Source organism: Rana temporaria, chromosome 4 (assembly GCF_905171775.1).
Source record: "Rana temporaria chromosome 4, aRanTem1.1, whole genome shotgun sequence".
In the NCBI taxonomy this organism is placed as follows: domain Eukaryota; kingdom Metazoa; phylum Chordata; class Amphibia; order Anura; family Ranidae; genus Rana; species Rana temporaria.
In genome coordinates, this window is record NC_053492.1 from 39,896,006 (window position 1) to 39,917,888 (window position 21,883).

Consider the following 21,883-nt stretch of genomic DNA (forward strand, 5'->3'; position numbering starts at 1 on the left):
AATGAAACGCTTGATTGTTCGATGATCACGCTTCAGAAGCTTTGCAATTTTAAGAGTGCTGCATCCCTCTGCAAGATATCTCACTATTTTTTACTTTTCTGAGCCTGTCAAGTCCTTCTTTTGACCCATTTTGCCAAAGGAAAGGAAGTTGACTAATAATTCTGCACACCTGATATAGGGTGTTGATGTCATTAGACCACACACCTTCTCATTACAGAGATGCACATCACCTAATATGCTTAATTGGTAGTAGGCTTTCGAGCCTATACAGCTTGGAGTAAGACAACATGCATAAAGAGGATGATGTGGTCAAAATACTAATTTGCCTAATAATTCTGCACTCCCTGTATAAGGTCCCACAGTTAACAGTGCATGTCAGAGCACAAACCAAGCCATAAAGTCCAAGAATTGTCTGCAGACCTCCGACACAGGATTGTATCAAGGCACGGATCTGGGGAAGGATACAGAGAAAATGTCTACAGCATTGAAGATCCATGAGAACAGTGGTCTCCATCATCTGTAAATGGGATAAGTTTGCAACCACTAGGACTCTTCCTAGAGCAGGCTACCCAGCCAAACTGAGCAATCAGGGGAGAAGGGCCTTAGTCAGGGAGGTGACCAAGAACCTGATGATCACTCCACCAATCAGGCCTGTATGGTAGAGTGGCCAGACAGAAGCCACTCCTCAGTAAAAGGCACATGACAGCCCACCTTGGGTTTGTCAAAAGGCACCTGAAGGACTCTCAGACCATGGGAAACTAAATTCTCTGGTCTGATGAAACAAATATTGAACTCTTTGGCTTGAATAGCAAGCATCATGTCTAGAGGAGACCAGGAATTGCTCATCACCTGGCCAATACCCTCTCTACAGTGAAGCATGGTGGTGGCAGCATCATGCTGTGAGAATGTTTTTCAGCAGCAGGCACTGGGAGACTAGTCAGGATCGAGGGAAAGATGAATGCAGTACAGAGACATCCTGGATGAAAACCTGCCCCAGACTGGGGCGAAGGTACATCTTCCCCCAGGGTAACGACCCTAAGAACACAGCCAACATAACAAAGGAGTGGCTATGGGACAACTCTGTGAATGTCTTTGAGTGGCCCAGCCAGAGCCCAGACTTGATCCCTATTAAACATCTCTGGAGAGATCTGAAAATGGCTGTGCACCAACGATCCACATCCAACCTGATGGAGATTGAGAGTTCCTCCAAAGAAAAATGGGAGAAACTACGCAAAAAGACTTAAGGCTGTAATTGGTGCCAAAGGTGCTCCAACAAAGTATTAAGCAAAGGCTATGAATACTTACAGGTATGTACATGTGTTTTTTTTCCGTTCCTTATTTTTGATAAATTTGCATTTATTTTATTTTAATCATGAGGGACCCACCAATCCATACCATACCCTTATCCGAGCATGCAGCCTGGCAGGCCATAAAAGAGGGTGGGACAACAAAGCCTCCTTCCTCTCCTAAACCATACCAGACCACATGACCTCAACATGGGGAGGAGGGTGCTCATTCTCCCAAAAAAAGTTCCAAAAATGTATTTTTTATTAAAAATCCCACAGAAAAAAAAAGAATTGTCCTCTGAAGTAGATCCAACTTAAATCACAATGAACGTCAGCTGCCGACCCGCACTGAAAAATAAAATTCAGCCGAATGACAGGTAAAAATGGGAGCCCCCCTTCCCCAAATCACCCCCCCTATTTTGAGAGCATGTGGCCTGGTATGATTCAGTAGAAGGGGGGCACTCGCTTGTCCCCCCCTTTCCTGGCATACTGGGCTGCATGCTCAGATAAGAGTCTGGTATGAATTTGGGGGGACCCCACGCCATTTTTTTAAATTGCTGTATGTAAAAAACAAAGTTTAAAATGATCATGTGTGGGCTTCACATAATTTTTTGGTTTTTGAAAAACGACAAAAAAAAAAATTCGAACATGCTTCATTTTTTTTACGACATTTTAAACTATGTCGTTTTTCGGGTTGTAAGAAATTATCGTGTGTGGGCTAAAACGACGTTAAAAACCCACGCATGCTCAGAAGCAAGTTATGAGACGGGAGCGCTCGTTCTGGTAAAACTACCGTTTGCAATGGAGTAAGCACATTCATCATGCTGTAACAGACAGAAAAGCGTGAATCGTCTTTTACTAACACAAAATCAGCTAAAGCAGCCCCAAGGGTGGCGTCATCCGCATGGAACTTCCCCTTTATAGTGCCGTCGTACTTGTTGTACGTCACCACGCTTTGCTAGAGCATTTTTTTAAAACGATGGTGTGTGGGCAACACCATTTTAATGATGAAGTTGGAGGCTGAAAACATTGTTTTTTTACATTGTTTTTTTACAAGCCGAAAAATGATCGTGTGTACGTATGAGGGTCTGGTATGAATTTTGGGGGGGAATCCACTCTTTTTTTTGTTAATTTTGAAGTGGGGTTCCCCTCAAAATCCATACAAGACCCTAAGGGCCTGTCTAGTTTCGTTTACATTGTGGCAACAGCGGAGAATCCCGCTGACAACCAATAAGTTATGGTTGTTAAGAACGCAGTGGCTCGCCCACTCCTTAACACCAAGCGCTGTTTTTAATTAAACAAAACAAATGCCGATAATACAAAATGAATTACAAAATCAAATAGGTCCATTAACGAATGCAAATTTGTCATTTAAGGAATGGAACCCGAAAACAAAACAAAACAAAACTAAAGTTTCCAGCGTGCACATGTCTGTTATGGACATGTTTATTCAGCAATAACAGACAAAGAAAGCTTACATTTGGTAATATTGTTTTGCAAAAAAAAAGCAAAAGCAGTTTGATCAGTGGCAGTTAAAAAACTAAATAAAATGTGTGGCTGTAGATAAAAATATATATTATATTCTATAATGTTTTTCTTTTCAAAACAATGCTAAATTTAAGGTATTCTGGTGCAAAGCATTGCAACATTATTTACAGATTCTTTAAAAATTCTATCTATCTATCTAGGAGACAGCACAAGACATTGTGAGTTGTATTGCTTTTTTGTATGTTAAACAGCGTTACACTATGAAAGTTTTATTGGATTTTATCCCTATGCCAGCATCCACATGAGAATAAAAGAAGGAGAATTATGGTGATTGGCAGACTGGTCTGGCTGATGAGTAAAGAACAAAAGTGGTGGAACTTAGGAAAGGTAAGTGGTGCAGATCCTGAAGAGCTAGAGGATTGAAGCTGTACTGTTGAATGACCTGACCAATCAACCTACAACCCAACCCCCCGTGGGTCGATCGGTCCGGTCACCCCCAATCGGTCGGTCAGCCCTGCACTTACCCCATCAAGCAGGCTTCATGTGCATCTCTTCCTCCAGGCAACAGGCGGTGGCTTCTTGTGCGTCTCCTCACGGTGGCGGCCATGCATCTCCTCCCTTCTCCTCCTAGGTGGCCAATAGGATCGCCTGTCCTTTAAGCCAATCGGGTGATGGGTCACAGGCCCCTTTTTATAATTGGCCAGAAGGAGATTCGGTGTGACAATAGCGAATGTTCATTCGCTATTATCACACAACTGGGTGGTCTCAGGAAAAGTCTACCCTTTTTTGATGCCTATTAGAGACTCTGACCCTAATCACATGCTTATAAAAAAACATCAGAATAGATGTGCCCGGTGCCCTGCATGTGGATAAGGGGGCCGAACACATGGATAGGGGGGCGACGCCCACGCGCCTCTAATGGATGGGCCGCCATTGCTTCCCATGATCCTAAACAGTAGTGGGTCTAAATATCTGGTGAGTGGTTTGTGAAGGTGGGGGTTGCACGCGGTGAATGAAGGCTTAAAGTGAAAAGTTAAACAGTGATTGCAAAGCACATTGGACACCAAGGCATTTTCTTGCATAAGGCACTTTATTTGGGACTACTGGTTTAAAGTTTCTTATACACTGCTCAAAAAAATTTAAGGAAAACTTTTGAATCAGAACTTCTGGGATATTGAGATGGTCAGATAAATAGCAGAGGGGGAGGGGTGTATACAGAGGGGGTTGTTAATCAGTTTCAGCTGCTTTGCTGTTAATTTAAATTAACAACAGGTGCACTAGATGGGCAACAATGAGACGACCTCCAAAACAGGAATAGTTTTTCAGGTGGATGTGTCTGACATTTTTTTCTCTACTCATCTTTTCTAACTGTTTTTCACTAGTTTTGCATTTGGCTAGGGTCAGTGTCACGAATGGTAGCACAAGGCGATGCTTGGACCCTATAAAGTTTGTACATGCAGTCCAACTCCTCCAGGATGGCACATCAATACGTTTCATTGCCAGAATGTTTGCCGTGTCTCCCAACATAGTCTCAAGAGCATGAAGGAGATTCCAGGAGACAGGCAGTTACTCTAGGAGAGCTGGACAAAGGCGTAGATGGTCCTTAACCCACCAGGAGGACCGGTATCTGCTCCTTTGTGCAAGGGGGAACAGGATGAGCAATGCCGAGCCCTACAAAATGACCTCCAGCAGGCCACTGGTGTGAATGACTCTGACCAAACAATCAGAAACAGACTTCATGGGGGTGGCCTGAGGGCCCGGCATCCTCTAGTGTGCTCTGTGCACACTGCCGGACACTATGGAGCTTGATTGTCATTTTCCATTGAACACCAGAATTGGCAGGTCCGCCACTGGTCCCCGAAGCTTTTCACAGATGAGAGGAGGTTCCCCCTGAGCATATGTGACAGACGTGAAAGGGTCTGGAGAAGCCACGGAGAACTTTATGCTGCCTGTAACATCATTCAGCATGACCGGTTTGGTGGTGGGTCAGTGATGGTCTGGGGAGGCATATCCATGGAGGGACGCACAGACCTCTACAGACTACACAATGGCACCCTGACTGCCATTAGGTATCGGGATGAAATCCTTGGACCCATTGTCAGACCCTACGCTGGTGCAGCGGGTCCTGGGTTCCTCCTGGTGCACGACAATGCCCGGCCTCATGTGACGAGAGCATGCAGCCAGTTCCTGGAGGTTGAAGGAATTGATACCATTGAATGGCCCCCACGCTCACCTAACCCAAAAGAACACCTCTGGGACATTATGTTTCAGTCCATCCGGTGCCGCCAGGTTGCACCTCAGTCTGTTCAGGAGCTCAGTAATGCTCTGGTCCAGATCTGGGAGGAAATACCCCAGGACACCATCCGTTGTCTCATTAGGAGCATCCCCTGATGTTGTCAGGCATGCATTCAAGCACTAAGGGGCCATACAAACTACTGAGGACCATTTTGAGTTGTTGCAATGAAATTTCAGCAAAATGGACTAGCTTGCTGCATAATTTTTTCACTTTGATTTTCGGGGTGTCTTTGAATTCAGCCCTCTGTAGGTGAATAATTTTCATTTCCATCAAATGATGTGCCATCCTTTCATTCCTAACACATTACCCAGTCCATATCAGTATAGATATCCAGCATCAGATTTTTGCCCATTGAGATCTGATATGTTTTCAAAGTGTTCCTTTAATTTTTTTGAGCAGTGTATACTAATGTGGTTTTATGTATAAACTAAGGCTATTTTTGTATGTGGTAATTAGCACATAATTAGCACTTCATATATAAACTGTTTCCTTTATGTATATATATTTTTGTTCTTTCAATTTTACTGTGATTTTTTGTAGTTTGTCTGAGTACTGTATTTATATAACTTTTAACCTGCCTGGCGGTATTCCCGAGTCTGACTCGGGGTTAGATTTTCCTGCTGCGAGCGGTAACCCCGAGTCAGACTCGGGCTTGCCTCGCTAGATCCACAGGCATGGTTTACTTACCTTGTCCCTGGATCCAGCGATGCCACCGCGCTGTGTGAGCGAGCGGGACCTCGCTCGATTCACACAGTGCCTCCGTGTGACGCCGATCTCCGTTCCCTGCGACGTTACGACGCACGGGGACGGAGAACGGCGCCAAATTCAAAAAAGTAAACAAACACTTTACATACAGTATACTGTAATCTTATAGATTACAGTACTGTATGTAAAAAAAAACACACCCCCCTTGTCCCTAGTGGTCTGTCCTGTGTCATGCATGTCATTTTATATAATAAAAACGTTTCTTTCTCCCTGCAAACTGTAGATTGTCCATAGCAACCAAAAGTGTCCCTTTATGTCAAAAATAGTTTTAGATCAGCTAAAAAACAGCGATAATAAATTATAATCACTTGCAGAATTGTGCGATAGCGATTTGTGGGGAAATTCGTCATAAAAAAAAAAAATAATGACAGCGACAATTCTGCAACTGAAAAAATTTCAGTGATTTTGATTTGATTACATTATTGAATAATTTTTATTATAATTATATTATTATTTGTTATAATTATTTATAATTATTTATTATATTATAATTTATAATTTTGTTTTTAAAAAAATCTCATACCCGGGATGCCTATTAGAATCTTGTTTGGTCAGATTTAAGTGAGTTATTTCTAAAAATTACAGACCTACAATATAAAACGCCAAATTTCCTTGCAAATAATGGTACCGCTTTCAGCATGTTTTTTCTGAAAGAATCATACCGCCAGGGAGGTTAAGAGACATATATAGCTTCTTCTATCAAAAACCTCTACCTGCTAATGAATTTTTTTAATTGTATTTTAGTTTAGGTCTACATTACCATTGTCACTTACCTTTGGAATGAAATATCCTCTAAATGTGACATCTTGTGAAGTTGCATGTGGAAGACTTGCCGGTGCGATATCACCATAGCGTAAGATCTCATGAGTGACAGCATCAGTGTACGACATTTGTTTCCTATGCTCTAATTGAGGCTGGGCTGTGCCAATGACTCTTTCAATCTCATCTTGTACTTTCTCTGTTCAGAAGCAGATATAAATCAAATCATTAGTTATTATACATACTGCATATGGCCTAGATATCTGTTGCTGTCTCCTTATATCTCTTAGGAAAGGTTTATTTCATTTGGAACTGTAATCTTGAAGAATATGGCTAACAAATGCTGCACTGTCTATTGCTAACACATACAGTACCTTGAAAAAGTCTTTATACCCCTTGACATTTTCCAAATTTTGTCATGTTACAACCAGAAATGTAAATTTATTTTATTGAGATTTTATGTGATAGACCAACACAAAGTGGCGCATAATTGTGAAGTGGTATTCAAATTTGTTACAAATAAATATCTGAAAAATGTGACGTGCATTTGTATTCAGCCCCGCCAAGTCAATGCTTTGTAGAACCACCTTTCGCTGTAATTACAGCTGCAAGTCTTTTTGGGTATGTCCCTATACCAGCTTTACACATCTAGAGAGTGAAAATTGTGCCCATTCTTTTTTGCAAAATAGCTCAAGCTCTGTCAGATTGGATGGAGTGTGTCTGTGAACAGCAAATTTCAAGTCTTGCCACAGATTCTCAATTGGATTTAAGTCTGGACTTTGACTGGGCCCTAACTAATGAATATGCTTTGCTTTGATGTGCTTTGATATAAACTTGTTTTAAAATTATCTGATGGTTAAAAAAAACAATCGTCTGTAGGCACGACCATCGGTTAAAAATCCATGCATTCTCAGACTAAATTAGGGGACGGGAGCGCTCGTTCTGGTAAAACTAGCGTTTGTTATGGAGATAGCACATTCATCACACTGTAACAGACAGAAAAGCGTGAATCGTTGTTTACTAACACAAAATCATCTAAAGCAGCCCCAAAGGGTGGCGCCATTGGATTTGAACTACCCCTTTATAGTGCCGTTGTACGTGGTTTACGTGACCGCTCTCTGACACGATCAGTTTTTTAACCAATGGTGTGTAGGCAGGACTGATCATCAGTCAGCTTCATCGGATAACTGATGGAAAAATCCATCAGACCGTTTTCATCGGATGGACCGTTCGTGTGTACAGGCCATAACAGGTTTTCTTCTAAGATTGCCCTGTATTTGGCTCCATCCTTCTTCCCATCAACTCTGACCAACTTCCCTGTCCCTGCTGAAGAAAAGTATTTTCTTTCAACATGATTCTGCCACCACCATGTTTCACGGTGGGGACGGTGTATTTAGGGTGATGTACAGTGTTAGTTTTCCTCCACACATAGCGTTTTCATTTTAGGCCAAAAAGTTAAATTTGCTCTCATCTGAAAAGAGCACCTTCTTCCACATATTTGTTGGGTCTCCCACATGGCTCCCTACAAACTGCAAATGGGACTTCTTATGGCTTTCTTTCAACAATGGCATTCTTTTTGCCACTCTTCCATAAAGGCCAGATTTATGAAGTGCACAACTAATAGTTGTCCTGTGGACAGATTCTCCCACCTGAGCTGTGGATCTCTGCAGCTCCTCCAGAGTTACCATGGGCCTCTTGGCTGATTTTCTGATTAATGCTCCCCTTGCCTGGCCTGTCAGTTTAGGTGGACGGCCATGTCTTGGTAGGTTTGCAGTTGTGCCATACTCTTTCCATTTTCAGGTGATGGATTAAACAGTGCTCCATGAGATGTTCAAAGCTTGGGATATTTTTTTATAAATTAACCCTGCTTTAAACTTCTCCACAACTTTATCTATGACATGTCTGGTGTGTTCCCTGGCCTTCATGATGCTGTTTGTTCACTAAGGTTCTCTAACTACTTCACAGAACAGCTATAGTTATACTGAGATTAAATTACACACAGGTGGACTATATTTACTAATTAGGTGACTTCTGAAGGCAATTGGTTCCACTAGATTTTAGTTAGGGGTATCAGAGTAAAGGGGCTGAATACAAATGCACGCCACACTTTTTACATATTTATTTGTAAAAAAAAAATTAAAACCATTTATAATTTTCCTTCCACTTCACATCTATGTACCACTTTGTGTTGGTCTATCACATAAAATCCCAATAAAATACATTTACATTTTTGGTTGTAACATGACAACATGTGGAAAATTTCAAGGAGTATGAATATTTTTTCAAGGCACTGTAGTAGCACAATTTTCAGAGTCCAATAGGTGGTGACTATGGGTAACCATATTTTACAAGGAAAATCTTTGTGTTAGGGTATTTGGTCAGCCTGTGGTCAAAGGTCATATGACTTCTTGGCTTACTTTGTATACTGGGATATTTCATCATTAGCAGGAGGCCCCATCTCAGAGCAGTGGATGTTGTCTCCATTCCAGCAACAAACAAGTTGCCCACCAGAGCTGTCAAATTTTCATCATGGTAATACAGGGTGGATTCTGGTTTCCCCTGCAGAACAGAAATATAAGATGTATGGATATTTAGACATTCTGCAGATTGACAATCTCCTTTATAACATCTATTCAATTGACATATGTAATTTAAGTGCACCTCTTCCTAGACTATGAGTATTTACATTTACATACTTAACAATCAGTAAACAGCTGACAGAGTGAGGAGAAAATTTGATTTTTTTCTACAGCTTACCTGTAAAATCATTTTCTTGGAGTACATCACGGGACACAGAGCAGCCATAATAACGACTATTTGTAGTATACACCACCTATAGATGAATGGGCACTGACAGATAGATAGACAGGAGATCCTCCCTTGTATAACCCCTCCTACACAGGAAGTACCTCAGTTTTGTAGCAAAGCAATGAATATCCCCAAAAAGTTGGGAGGGACCCCGGCAAGCTGTAGGAAAAATCTAATTTTCTTTATCGTACATCACGGGACAGAGAGCAACCATATTATTGACTATGTAGGATGTCCTAAAGCAATGCACTTGAGGGGAGGGAGAAGTCGAAACAGAGGGAAAGCATCAAATAAGGGAGAACTGAACCTTAAGGTGTTACCAGCGCACCTACCCCTATTGCCAGTGGAACTCTTGTCCTGGATACAACCTGTTTAAACTTGTTGTAGAACTTGGAATCTAGTAGATCCACCTACAGAGTTCCCCCTGCCAATATTCTATACCTGGAATATGCCCTGGCGATAGAGACAGCGTTTGTACTGTCCCAGATAGAATGAGGTTCACCTCCCCTCGCATGACTCCTGGTGCTGCACTGGTGGTTGATATATATGCCCCTGCAGAGGCATTTCCGGATTAAATCTACAAATGGTTTGTCTAATAACCCAGAGCAAGGTGTACTGGCCAAAAGTTCCAAGATATTTATCGGCAGTATTCTCTACTGTGGAGACCAAGTTTACTGAACTGTAGCCACCCTCAAACCAAGTGGAGAAACTGGCATCAGTGGTTTTCAGCCTGTCAGACTTCTAATGCAGACAAACAGCAGGTGTTATAAACTGACATAAACTGACTTTAGAGTCTCTGTAGTAATCTTTGAGGATGACCTACTCTACAGTGCTTGGAACTATAGAGATTACTGAGGGCTTGTTTTGAAGATGAAGTTTCATCTTCCCTGGTTCCTCTATCCCCACACTTCTTTAACATGCTAATACATTATTAATAAAACCTATTCATTTTTTTATTGATTACCCTGTTTATCAACATCATTATTGGGTCTCTGTGCTTCTGTATGCAATCCAGGCAAGCGGTGGATGGTGAGAGGGTCTAGCAGTACACTGTACATAGCATCCAGAAAATATCACAGCACCCTCTCTCAGTACTTTTTTTCCAGAGCCCTCAACCCCAATGCAAGCTCCGATGCAAACTCCTGACACAATCCTCATGTGGAATTATGCAAACACCAAATACCCTGATGTGGTAATGTCATTCTGAAGGAGTACAAGTTTCTGTGCAGGAGAGGATCTTATACAACTGTGCAAGACTGAAGGTAAGGCCTTACTGCTCATTGGAAATGTGTAAATACTTTAATGTCCTTAGCATGGACCAATGTGGACATTAAAGGGGTTGTAAAGGAAAAAAATGTTTTTCCTAAATAGCTTCCTTTACCTTAGTGCAGTCCTCCTTCACTTACCTCTTCCTTCCATTTTTCTTTTAAATGTCCTTATTTCTTCTGAGAAATCCTCACTTCCTGTTCTTCTGTCTATAACTACACACAGTAATGCAAGGCTTTCTCCCTGGTGTGGAGAAAGCCTCTTGAGGGGGGAGGGGGCGAGCAGGCAAGTCAGGACGCTCTCTACTTTGCAGATAGAGAAAGGAACTGTGTGTTAGTGGGTGTCCTGACACTCCTGCTCGCCCCCCTCCCCTCAATATGTTTTTTTCCACACCAGGGAGAAAGCTTTGCATTGCGGTGTGTAGTTACAGACAGAAGAACAGGAAGTGAGGATTTCTCAGAAGAAATAAGGACATTTAAAAGCAAAATTGAAGGATGAGATAAGTGAAGGAGGACTGTACTAGGGTAAAGGAAGCTATTTAGTGGAAAAAAAATCTTTACAACCCCTTTAAGTCAATAATGTTGTCAACAGCTCCCTAATGGATTCTTCAAATGAATATATAATGAGCTCCAAAGGAGACAAGTATGAACTTTGGCTACAATGACCTGGATTTAACTGGAGCAAAAAGTGAGGGGAAAACTCCTCAAAGCACTCATGGACACAATAATGATCTGATAGAGTTGTCTGCCCCTCTCCAACTAAAATAAATGTAGACTGTTGTGTCTATGTTGCTTTGTACACAGAGAAGTATCACACAAGAGGGTTCAATTCCTTGTACAGGCTGAAAATGTTATGTACTCTTCATAGGCACACACACAGGCTGTACCCCCTGTGTAAAAACAAAGTAAATACATTTTCACTTTAATTGGTTGTTCTAAATACTTTGCTTGGAGATTAGTCCCTTAATCATAACGACTTTTCCTTACCTCTTGTTGCTTGGCCAAGAAAGTATCAATAAGGTTCCTCTGATCATTTACATCCAGTTCTTTCCTTTGCTTAGTAAAGGTGGATCTTATAAAGCTCTGCAATTGTACAAGGTTTTCCGTGAACTTCTTCTTGCCTCCTGGTATTAAGCCCATTATAAACGGAAAGCTGTTGTAGAGCTTAAAAAAAAAGAATGTACACAATATTGAAAAATGTTCTATATGTGGATATCTATATAGGCTGTTTCAACTGAATTAACAAATTATCTTCAGAAGCACACATTGCCACTAAGTAATGGAGACCCATGAAGCTTCTATTAATACCGTACGCACTGTATAGTATTTCATTGTTGGTGGGGAGGGGATGTTTCCATACGTGTTCCCAAAGTTCGGTTTCATTTTGTCATTGTACAGCCAAGACCCCAATTATGGGCATAAACCAGTCAGTGTAGTTTCCAGTCATGTGACCACTAACACCTCGTACACACGATAGGTTAACCAGAGGACAACGGTCTGAATGACCGTTTTCAATGGTCCAAACCGATCGTGTGTAGGCCCCATAGGTTATTTAACCTTAGGTCAAAAAAATGGCAACTTGCTTTAAAATTTAACCGATGGATTGCTAACCGATAGGTCAAAACCGATCTATAGTACGCACAACCATTGGTTAAAAATCCACGCATGCTCAGAATCAATTAGACGCATGCTTGGAAGCATTAAACGTCATTTTTTTCAGCACGTTGTTGTGTCACCGCGTTCTGACACGATCGGTTTTTAAACTGATGGTGTTTACACACGACGGACAATCAGTCAGCTTCATAGGTTAACCTTCAGACCGTTGTCCTCTGGTTAACCTATCGTGTGCCTTAGAGATACAGCCAGACAATTAATAACTGATTTAGTAAAAAAAAAATCTTCCAAATAAAGCTTGATATTATATCTATCTCCACTTGATACCCCTTCAGATTAGTTCAGCAATCACTCACTTTATATTTGTTTTCTTTACAGTGAAATAAGTTATCACACAGGTTTTGTAATACAACAGACCAACAAAATTCTTCTCACATATTGGGTTCCATTCACAAAGCCAAGTGTGATGCAATTGCCTATATATGCTTCAGTTTAATTCTCCCTGCTAATTTAATGCTGTGGGTTAGAGGTAACAGGTGTTTTCATGTGTGACTCATCTCTCTGTGTAACAGACTGTTCATATGTTAAATAAGGCTAGCTTTTGAAAGGCATTTAATTGTGTGATAACACTGTCTAAAAACCTATTGATGCTCAGAGGTGTTAGGTGTCAAGCTGCATGCAGGGACGAAACGTCTGCCTAGGAAACTCAAGTGTGTGAAGGTGGTTTGTTGTTATGCTGTTTAAGGAATGTGCAGTGATTAGACATGATAATTATCGGTGCCGACCTGTCAAGAATGTTTTAGTAATTAGCCTTAGTGTGTGATTAGGGGGGATGGAGATCTCATTGTTGCTTTAATGTCTTGGACTGTATAAAAATCTGAGAAGAAAACCATTAAAGTGTGTTGTTCCAGCAGTAAGCTTGTCTCATGTGTGGCTTTTTGGGCGACTCCAGGAATATTCCTCCTCGTGGAATATTGGGGTGATTTTCGTTATGGAAAGAAGGGAACGTTGACGGGGATATCATTGTAATACCGTCACACCAAGTATGCGGTAAGATACCGCAGAGTTTTTTTAACGTTTTTTGTCAGTCACTAAAAAATGCTACTAAAATACAACATAAATTATTTTATGATGTTATGCAGTATTTTAGTAGTGAAAGCCTTCGTAAAGTGTCCTTTACGAAGGCTGAAATTGCTGATTGTTAAGGACCGGGCAGCCGCCGCGTCCATAACAACTGATGAGTCACCAGCTGCCACAACTACAACCCTGGGTGGTAGTTGTGGGGGGTCTGCAGTTCTTAAATAACTAAGAAAAGGTGCCAACTGGTGACATCATCATCGACTGAAGACATGCTGGATTGGTGACATCACAAGGGGGTGGTGCCACTGAGTGATGTCACTGGGTAGCACCGCCCCTTGGTTATTTAAGAATTGTCAGACAGAAGAACTGCCTTCATCGGGGGCGAAGTGTATTGTCTTTTTTCAGGTCGGCAGTGATAGCAGGCATGGTGATTGACATGGATCTACACCGGGGGACATTTTTATTTATTTTTGTTTTTAAATAAAGGACTTCAAAAACTGCATACTGTCTTTTTTACACTAAACTTTTTTTGGGTTAATGAGTATGGGTACCCCTAGTCATTCACAAGGGGGGCAGGATCTGCCCCCCCCCTTGTTTAGTTACTCCACTTTTGAAAACCCAAAGCTACACCTTTTGTAAATGTAAACAAAATAAATATGTATATGACATATTTTATATTTACTTGACTAAATAAAAAAAAAGTGGAAATGTTTTTTTTTCTTTCTAACCGTAATAAAGAAAATAAACCTGTAAACACTGTACATTTATTTTTATAGGATATACTGTACATCAAATCTACAACTATTACTGATACATGTTGAGTAGATGTCAATGCTAACAGGCTTTCGAAAATATTTCACCTCTTTGGCAAATTTCTGCTGTTATTATTATAATATAATTATATTCTTAAATATAATATTACATATTTCTGCTGGTATTATTATTACATTATAATTATATTATTAAATATTAAATATTATTAATTATGGGGGCTGTACCAAAAGTAATACAAAGTGCACATAACTTTTTAATTAACTTACATTCAAATTTCACGTGTTGGTAGGGCAACTCCTTCCTCTATAGAAACACTTCTTTTTATTTTTAATTGCAAGTAAATAATGCATTCCAAGGAGAAGAAACGTGCCATCATTGAGCTCTTGACAAAAAAGGGGTACATGCTCTCCCACATCCACAGAAGGCTAAAGAATGTTTATGGTGATGACATCATTGATAAGAGCAATGGGCCAGATTCACAGAAGAGATACGACGTCGTATATATGCGACTGATTCATAGAATCAGTTACGCATAGATAGCCCTTAGATCCGTCAGGTGTAATTGTTTTACACTGTCGGATCTTAGGATGCAATACTTCGGCCGTCGCTGGTTGGAGTTTACATCGTATTCCAGCGTCGGGTATGCAAATGAGGATTTACGGCGATCCACGGCGGTTTTCACGTTCGTTACGTCGTCGCTAGTAATTTTTTCCCGTCGCAAAGTTACGGCTGCTTTAACATGGCTTAACTTTAGTCGAGCCATGTTAAAGTATGGCCGTCTTTCCCGGGTCGAATTTCAATTTTTTTTTTTTTGCGTAAGAAGTCCGGGAATACGAACGTACGCTACGCACGTCGCCGTTCAAAAAAATGACATCACTTTGCGCAAAGCACGGCGGGAATTTAAAAGCGAAGCATGCGCAGTACGTCCGGCGCGGGAGCGCGCCTAATTTAAATGGTACACGCCCCATTCGAATTAGGCGGGCTTGCGCCGGACGCCGCTGACGTAAGTTTTCACGCAAGTGCTTGGTGAATCAGGCACTTGCGATGAAAACTTGCGACGGTGTAACGTATATACGATACGTTACACCGCCGCAATTATATGTGAATCTGGCCCAATGTTTTTTCATTATTGACTCTTGTCATTGGTGCCATCTCTGTAAACATTCTGTAGCCTTCTGTGGTGTTGGTCAGCCTGTACCCCCTCTTTCGTCAAGAACCTAATGATAGTACGTTGCTTCTGCTTGGAAAACATTATTTATCTGCAATGAAAAAGAAAAAGAAGAAGAGTTATTAAAAAAGAGGTGCTACTCGATATGAAATTTGAATCACCTTTAACAAAAATAGTTATGTTTATTCTTGCATTACTTTTGGTACAGCCCTTATACTTTACCACATGCCAATGTAAGGACCTAATAATAAAATAACTTACCCTGACTATAGGTGAGCCCAGAAGTCTTATATTCTCATTAACTATACCTATGAGCTTCTTTATAGTGGGGTCCTCGTACTCAAATCTACGACTCAGCAGTATGGATACAATAATGTTGGCCACAGCTGCATTAATAATGGTTTGATTGTTGAAGGGCTTCCCTGGAATTTGAGCACAAAAACAAAATTAGCATTCAATTTTTTTTTTGTCCACTTGTATTAACCGGTTAAGACCCGGACCATTATGCAGGTTAAGGACCTTGCCCCTTTTTGCGATTCTGCACTGCGTCAATTTAACTGACAATTGCGCGGTCGTGCGACGTGACTCCCAAACAAAATTGACGTCCCTTTTTCCCCACAAATAGAGCTTGCTTTTGGTGGTGTTTGATCACCTCTGTGGTTTTTATTTTTTGCACTATAAACAAAAATAGAGCGACAATTTTGAAAAAAAATGCAATATTTTTTACTTTTTGCTATAATAAATATCCCCAAAAAAGATATAAAAAAACATATTTTCTCCCTCAGTTTAGGCCAATACGTATTCTTCTACCTATTTTTGGTAAAAAAAATCGCAATAATCGTGTATCTATTGGTTTGCGCAAAATTTATAGCATTTACAAAATAGGGGATAGTTTTATGGCATTTTTATTAATATTTTTTTTTTACTACTAATTGCGGCGATCAGCGATTTTTTTTTCATGACTGCGACATTATGGCGGACACATCGGACACTTTTGACACATTTTTGGGACCATTGTCATTTTCACAGCGAAAAGTGCTATAAAAATGCACTGATACTGTGAAAATGACAATGGCAGTGAAGGGGTTAACCACTAGGGGGCGCTGTAGAGGTTAAGTGTGACCTAATGTGTGTTTCTTACTATAGGGGGGCGGGGCTGGACGTGTGACATCACTGATCATCGTTCCCTATATCAGGGAACAGACGATCACTAACACTGCCACAAAGAAGAATGGGGAAGGTTTGTTTACACTCACCTCTCCCCGTTCATCAGCTCCTGGGACCCGATCGTGGGACACCAGCGGCGATCGGGTCCGCGGGTCCCTTGGGTGCGGTCATGGTGCTTCAGACCGGGTCACGAGCGCGCCGGCACGCTCACGACCCACGACTGGGCTCTTAAAGAGGACATATATATACGTCCATGTGCCCAGCCATGCCATTCTGTCGACGTATATAGTCGTGCGGCGGTCCTTAAGTGGTTAAAGGAAACTCTGTCTATCAGTTAGAGGCAAACATTGTCTGAACAATTTTGCCGTTATCTTCAAATTGTGTTTAAAAGATTAAAGGGTCACTAAAGGAAAACATTTTTTTTTTGCTGAAATGACTGTTTACAGGGTATAGAGACATAATAGTTAACCGATTCCTTTTAAAAATGATTACAAATAGATAAAAATCAATCATATAATGTGCCTGCAGGTTAGTTTCACTTTTAAACTGATTTCATGTTCCTGTGAACTAGAGAGACACACAGAACAAAAACAAACAAATCCAGGGCAGTGTTTTGTTTTTAAAATGAATCTGATTGGTTCTGTTAAGTTTTAGACACACAGTAATGACAGCTTAGACCACCGTGAAAAGCTCCCAGTACTGTGGTTATAAGGAGCCAGACAAGCAGGAAGTGTGGAGATCAGAGCAGAATTACAGCAACTTCAAAGCAAAAACGAACAATAAGGACATGAAACCAGTACTGCAGTAAGGTAAAGGAAGCTATTTAGCTAAAAAAAAAAATCCTTTAGTGATCCTTTAACTGCAATGTTGGGGCAATGCAGCAGGTTTGCTTTAAAGTATAACTACAGACAAAAACTTTTTTTAAGTTTTGAAAAGAGTGGAGATAAATGAGAACACCTATTATTTTTGTATTGCTGTCCGCAGTGCCGATCCTGACCTCCCTGGGGCCCTAAGCAAAATTCTGCTAAGGGGCCCTCTACGGTGGCAAAATGGGCATGGTTTATGTGAAATTGTGGGCGTGGTTTACATGGTTGTGGCTCGGAGGGGGTGTGTTTAGAGTCTGAGATGAATGATGGATGGAGGGAGAAAGAAAGAAAGAGGGAGAGAAAGAGGCAGAGGGGGAGAAAGAAAGAGAGGGAGAGAAAGAAAAGGAGATGAATGAGGGATGGAGGGAGAAAGAAAGAAAGAAAGAAAGAAAGAAAGAAAGAAAGAAAGAAAGAAAGAAAGAAAGATAGAAAGAAAGAAAGAAAGAAAGAAAGAGGGAGAGAAAGAAAGAAAGAAAGAAAGAAAGAAAGAAAGAAAGAAAGAAAGAAAGAAAGGATGGAGGGACAGCAGGCCAGATCCTTCACCACAATAGAAATATGTGTATTCCAGAAAGTTTAACAAATCAGCAGATAAAGATACTCCAAACACCTGGTGTTGGCGCTTCAATCATCCCGACACCATGGTTGTTATGGTGTCAGGATGATTGAAGCGCATTGTTTCTATTAAAAAAATGTGTATATCCAGGGCGCTCCAAGAATTTGAATCCTGACAGATAAAGTCTGTGTTGGAGAGGGTAGCAGATCTTCACACACTTTAGGCAGCACTCATAGAGACAAGCAATCTCTAATGGGAACAGAAAAACAAACAAGGCGCCTCTAAGTGCTTCTTCTGGCTGAACCAATGAGCTGTTCCGAAACGTGTCCCGCCTCTATGACACACTTCCTGCCCTCTTCCTGGTTTTGTTCCATGCTGGTTTTTTGTCTCGCTTCCTCTGACATCATCCCCAGGCTCCATCACCATTGTGTTTTCTAAACACTCACAGCACAAATTGGCTGTTATTCTGTGGACTTCCCTGGAAGCTTTATCATCAGACTGGGACTGCCCTGCCACTGGAACATCTTCTGGACACACTTACCTGCTACATGCCTGCTTCATCCACCATCTTGTAAGTGTTTTTAACCCCTTTAGGGGATATTAAAAGTTTTATATTTCTGCACTTAGAGGCACCTTGTTTGTTTTTCTGTTCCCATTGTTTCTATTGTTATATTATAATGAAGTGGTTCAACTCACCATAATGCAGAGTCCCTCCTTACATCAGGCATTCCCAGTGGAGCCCCTCCTTACATCAGGTGTCCCCAGCTGAGTCCCCCCCTTACACCAGGCATTCCTAGCGGAGTCCCCCCTTACACCAGGCATTCCCAGCAGAGCCCCTCCTTACACAGGCATTCCCAGCGGAGTCTCCCCTTACACAGGAATTCCCAGCGGAGTCTCCCCTTACACAGGAATTCCCAGCGGAGTCTCCACTTACACAGGCATTCACAGTGGAGCCCCCCCTTACATCAGGCATTCCCATTGGAGTCCCCCTTTACATTAGGCATTCCCATTGGAGTCCCCCCTAGCCCCCTTACTTTATCAGGTACCACCATTACAGTACAGAGTGGAGTCAGTGGACAGTGGAGGAGTCGGCCAGGTGGCTGCCAATAGGAATTGAGCTGCGGCACCGCCCACCCTTCCTACATCATTTCACAGACAGACATCAGTGGGGCGGGAGGTGGGCGGTGCCGCAGCTCAATTCCTTTTGGCAGCCACACTGCCTCCTCTTGTTTGCTCTACAAGAAAATGGCGGCCGGCGGAGACATTGTCTCCGCCCGACGGTGGCCTCTAGCGGTGGCAGCGGCGAAAAATCGGGGGCCCCAGTAATTACTCGGGCCCTATGCAGCTTGCATAGCAAGCGTATAGGGCGGATCGGCCCTGGCTGTCTGTGTCTCTGTTAGGGAGATTCACCCTCTCTATTTGTCTTGTTATTATCATCAAAAGTTAAAGAAAATTCCAAATTTTGGGTTGACACTAGTTCTGATGACTCTGGTGATACCCCAGAGATTCCCTACTTTGGAGGGATTTCCTCTCACTTCCTGTTTAGGCTATGGGACAGGAAGTGAATGGAAGTCTCCCCTATGGGACACAGATGGCAAGAAAAACTGACAGGGGTTATAGCCCTACTTTACTATATCCAAAATGAAAAAAATGTTTTTGACTTTAGTACTAGTTTAATCCTCCTCCCCAGAATATACTTACTATCCTATCTTCCCATTATTTTGTTACAGGAAATTAAAGAAATACATAGTACTCTGGAATATAAATGTAGCACTACCCCCGAAGAAGCTGCTGGTTTGTTTTGGGTGGCATGTTACCTCATGGCTCCTCCGCCATCTAAGAGTGTATGGTGAAAGCAGCAGTAATGGAATGTTCACGACAGATGTCTTTTTCCGTGCTCGTTATTACCCAGCCGGGTAAAAACAATAAAACTTGTGGTAAAGAGTAAAGATGTATCACAGCTTGTAGCTCACACAGGGGTTAACAATGAGCTGCTGAGTGTGCGCGTGTTCCACGAGCTCTGTGTCTCCCTGCATCGGACAGACTGAAATGGATGGATAATCTCCTAACAGACAGACTGACTGATAGTGTCCGCTCCATGGAAGCTCCATAGAGGCTATCTCTGATCGATTCCTCTGGTCGATTCCCCTGAAGCACCTTGTGAAACTTTCTCTGAACCCTCTTGGGTCGACCCCCCTGAAGCCGGTTTCTGCTTTTTGAAGCACCCACCTGAAGCCCCACTGCAAGCTGTCCACCGCAGCTCAACGCTCACTGCTTACTGCTCATTGCCGCTGCTGCTGCCTCTGTGCTGATGGACTGTCGCTGCTGATGCCCCTGTGCTGCCGGACTCCTCACTCCCCCACTCCTCACTGGTGTCACTGGTGTCCTGTGACCTAGACCGGAGCTGCTGGCAGCGCTCCACCGACGGCGGTCGCCACCTGACCTGATAGTTGTATCTGCACGCCTAGATACAATCCACATCCCATGAAGCCGTGCTGAGCTGTGCTGTTGTCTTGGACTCGAGGGGTATGCAGGTGGCGTATGTATAAGACAAGGATGCTCCATCTCTTCATCCCTACAGCGGGAGGACAGTGTTGGTGTCAGCTAACTAATTAGCCAGCGCTGTTGGGGCGTAAGTGGGTGTAATAGGGTGAAGCTTACAAGCTAAAAAAAAAAAAAAAAAAACCCCTGCCGACTTTTCCCAGCTGATTAGCTGGCGCTGAGTTTTTGATGAGTTGCTGCTCGGGGTAGTGAGGGGGGGGGGGTTTTCCCATAGAGTCCTTGGAGGGATTGCCTGGTATAATACCAATATAATATTAATTGATGAATTAATTAATATATGACCACCACTAAGGACTAAAGGACTAAAAAACGAAAACTAAAAAAAATATAATCTATCACTAAGAAACTTCCTCTTGCATTTATTGACTATACACAGGTTATACACTATTGTGGTCTACAGTGCTGTACTCCATACCTTGTTATCCTTCTCTCCTCTCTCTACCTTTCCCCATACAAAATTGAAGACTCAGCTAACTTCAGCGATAGAGATAAGATGGCCTCAGGCAAGACAAGATTTTCTTTATCTACTAGGGCAGCGGCGGCCGCGGCAGCAGTTGCAGCTTTTCAGTCTCTTCCACCATTCCAGTTAGATAAAGAAAACATGTTATCTATGGAAAAAACTGTTGATAAAACTGTGGAAAAAATTAAAGCTGATAAATCCAACAAGTTTAATAAAAAGGATAAAATTGATAAAAATGAAGAGCTTGTAGGGGAGGAGGATGCAATGGCAGACAAGGTATCAGGCACGGCATCATTGATAGATGGAGCAGTTGGATCAGATATACCACTCACAGACAATGTCAACCAGGCTAGGCCTATAGACATGGCGTTATCCACCTCTCCTGCATATATCGGGAAGGGTCTAGCCACAACACAGCAAGGCACGTCAAGGGACTCCGCAGGCTCGGGCTCTGAAGTAGCTGCTTTAATCTCTGCATTTAGGGCAGATTTTGAATCATGGGCAATAAAAATTGAATCATCTATCCATTCCGAATTAAGCACACTTAGAGAACAAGTAACGGTCACCAATAATGCAGTATCTGGGATTGCCCAGACACAAGAAGACCATGCCACACGCATTACTGCTTTGGAGACCGCATCTTATGTAAGCCTACACCGTCTTCGTCAACACCAACTACGTATTGAAGACAGCGAAAATCGCAATCGGAGAAATAACATCCGATTAAAAGGGATTCCAGAGGATATTTCAGGCGTTAATTTAAATCCTAAAGTGGTTGCTATTCTTAATCAGGTTTTGGGTAGGGAGACCGACTCTAATATTGAATTAGACAGAGTACACCGAGTGGGGAGAGGGATGAGGGATCAAGCCAGCCGTCCAAGAGATGTGGTATGTCGAGTGCACTACTACACTTTAAAGGAGGAAATCATGCGTAAGGCGTGGAGTCATGGCCCGGTTATCAACGAAAACTCT

General features: G+C 42.0%; 1 protein-coding gene across 2 annotated transcripts in view; it reads right to left on the reverse strand.

The window, feature by feature from the left end:
- The window catches only part of LOC120936149 (cytochrome P450 2K4-like), a 142,725-nt gene that overhangs the window by 104,378 nt on the left and 16,464 nt on the right, over positions 1-21,883 (reverse strand). For both annotated transcript variants that reach the window (XM_040348288.1, XM_040348287.1), the window contains exons 5-8: positions 15,565-15,725; positions 11,655-11,831; positions 9,012-9,153; positions 6,609-6,793 (exon numbers count right to left, since the gene is read on the reverse strand). In XM_040348288.1, coding sequence (XP_040204222.1) covers positions 6,609-6,793; positions 9,012-9,153; positions 11,655-11,831; positions 15,565-15,725 — 665 coding nt within the window. The remainder of the gene's footprint in view (positions 1-6,608; positions 6,794-9,011; positions 9,154-11,654; positions 11,832-15,564; positions 15,726-21,883) is intronic.